Source organism: Otolemur garnettii, unplaced genomic scaffold (assembly GCF_000181295.1).
Source record: "Otolemur garnettii isolate 467f Iridium unplaced genomic scaffold, OtoGar3 scaffold00152, whole genome shotgun sequence".
In the NCBI taxonomy this organism is placed as follows: domain Eukaryota; kingdom Metazoa; phylum Chordata; class Mammalia; order Primates; family Galagidae; genus Otolemur; species Otolemur garnettii.
The window spans coordinates 618,883-621,629 of NW_003852547.1; the positions used below are offsets into that span (position 1 = coordinate 618,883).

Below are 2,747 nucleotides of genomic sequence, written 5' to 3' on the forward strand. Positions count from 1 at the left end.
CCCAGCTACTTGGGAGGTGGAGGCAGGAGACTTGCTTGAGCCCAGGAGTTGGAGGTTGCTGTGAGCTGAGATGCCATTGCACTCTACCCGGGCAAAAGCTTGAGGCTCTGTTTCAAAAAAAAAAAAAAAATTACTTTTGGGCGGCGCCTGTGGCTCAACGGAGTAGGGCACCAGCTCCATATGCCCAAGGTGGCGGGTTCAAACCCAGCCCTGGCCAAAAACTGCAAAAAACCCAAAAAATTATGTTTACAAGTAGTATATCAGGTTGCTTACCCATAAAACACAGTTGTCAAGAGTATCTCCTACAAAAGGTTGTCTTGATCATGGATAGGGCAATATATAATGGCTTAGTGTCTGGTGCATAGTAAATGTTGGATAAAAAATGTAATTTTCATTGCTCAATATAATATAGCCAGAAGGTAGTTGACTTCTGAGCCAGCCTGGGTTCAGATCCTAGCTCTAAAACTTATAAGCTATGTGATCTCAGACAAGTCCATTAATTTCTCTTTGCCTCAATTTTCTCTCCTATTAATGGGGGTGGAAATTATACCTGCCTCAGATAGTCACTGTGAGAGTTAAATGAGTTTATATATGTTAAATGCTTAGATATGGGCTTGGCATGCAATAATTCCTTAAGATCATTTGTTAATTAATTCATTAAATATCTATTGATTTCCTATCAAATGACAGGATCTGGGGTAGGGAGAACCAAGTTAAATTTAAACTAGTCTTTGCTCCCCAGAATATTCCAGCCAGTAGGATTCCTGTCCCATTTCAACCTCTGGCTTCTGAAGGTCACACTGGCTTCCCTTCAGTTTGGGACCTGCCTGGGCCCTATGTGTGTGTATGGCAGGGGAGGTGGGGCTGTGGGATGGGGTAGAGGACAGGGGCAGTGTCTCTCTTGACCTAGTGCCTCTCTTTTCAGGTTCTTTGCAGTTCCAGTCATGGCTCTGATTGCCAATTTTGGGATCCCTAAGTGGGCCCGAGAGAAGATTGTCAATGGCATCCAGCTGGGGATCCACTTGTATGCCCACGGCGTGTTTCTGGTGAGCATTCAGCGGGGTTGGGAAACCAAAGGGCAGAGGATGGATGAGATTCTCTCTTTACCCCCAATCTGCTGGACTCTCCTGTTCTAACCTCTTGATCCATTTTCCCTTTAGTCATATAACAGACACTTTCTCAGAACCTGCAGGAATCCTACTCAACTGTGTCACCTAGAGTCCATACTCTTCTATTCCGCTCTCCCAGCCAGTGTCCTGGCCTCTTCCCATAGCCCTATTCTCCTTGCCCTCCCTCCCCATTTCCATTCCTGACATTGTCTCCCAGACTCTCACATTTCCTTTCTGTATTCCCACTGCCTTCCCCAAGCCCCTTGGTCTCTGCTCTACCCTTCTTCCCTAGGTTCTCCCATCACAGGCCATTGTTCAGGAAGCAACAGCTGGGTTGGGACAGGCTGGAGCTCCCAGGGGCCTGGTTTTGAACAGTGTTGTCCAGACTTAGGCTTCAGGAGGGTACTGGCACCAAATCTATTCTTTGCTCTGGTTCACATCCTATCTGACCTTGGTGACAGTTCTTATATTCATTCATTAATTTATTCATCCATCAGCTGTTCACTGGGCACCTGTGTTCATGCTAGGAACATCCATTTGCATTTGCATCACCTGCCCTTTTGTTTAGTTATCAGAGTAGCTCCAGGAGAGGATGGATAATAGTTATTGTATCCACTATACAGAGAGGGGATGCTAAGTCCCAGAAAGAGGAGTGAACTTGGCTAGGACTCCATGGTCTTTGGTGATAGGGCAGGCCCTTTAAGTCCTGTTCTTCTCCAGCAGACCATAAGGGGGAGCCAGAAAGCTATAGGCATCACTGAAGGCCCCAGCTCCTGACTCCACGGATCCATCCACAGAGCACCCCATCTAGGGAGTGTATTCAGCCATGGAGGGAAGGCCAGGTCAGAGCCTGACTTAAGTACAGACTCCCTCAACTTGGCAGCCAGTCCATCTTGAAGCTCTGCAGGAAGTCAAGAAGGGACAGAAAGAGGAGAAACACTGACAACCCACCCTGTGTCAGGCTTTGCATCAGTGGTTTTTCATTTCCACTCTCTCATCTTTTCAAGAAGGCACTACAATCCCTTTCCCTAGCGAGGCTTATGAATTTAATGAACATGACCCAGATCCCACTCAGTGAGCTCTGGAGCTCATTTATTTAGCACGGCCTTAGACAGGCCTCTGCTGAGCTTTTGGAGTGTGGCAGTGGAGTCACAGCCAGTTCCCACTTTTATGACCCACCAGACTAACTGGTATACATCCCTACATTCAACCAATTTATCTTTCTTATTTTTTTCTTTCTTTCCTCCCTTCCTTCCTTTCTTTTTTTTGAGACTGTGTCACTCTGTTACCTGGGCTAGAGTGCAGTGGTATCATCATAGCTCACTGCAACCTCAAACTTCTGGGCTCCAGAGATCCTCTAGCCTCAGCCCTTGGAGTAGCTGGGACTATAGACACACACCACCACCTTTGACTAATTTTTCTTATTTTTGTAGGTACAGAGTCTTGTATTTCTCAGGTTAGTCTCAAACTCCTGGCCTCAAGCAGTCCTTCCACCTCAGCCTCCCAAAATGTGAGCCATAGTGCCCAGTCTCAACCAATATTTGAGGGCTTATATGTGCCAGGCACTGTTCTAGAAGGTACTAGAGAGTCAGTATGGATCAGAAGAATCAGGTTTCTACTCTTTTTTTTTTTTTTTTT

General features: G+C 46.3%; 1 protein-coding gene across 1 annotated transcript in view; it reads left to right on the forward strand.

Annotated features, from left to right (window-relative positions):
- TMEM145 (transmembrane protein 145) overlaps positions 1-2,747 on the forward strand; it is a 9,879-nt gene that overhangs the window by 4,886 nt on the left and 2,246 nt on the right. The window contains exon 13 of the mRNA XM_003799475.1: positions 926-1,046. Coding sequence (XP_003799523.1) covers positions 926-1,046 — 121 coding nt within the window. The remainder of the gene's footprint in view (positions 1-925; positions 1,047-2,747) is intronic.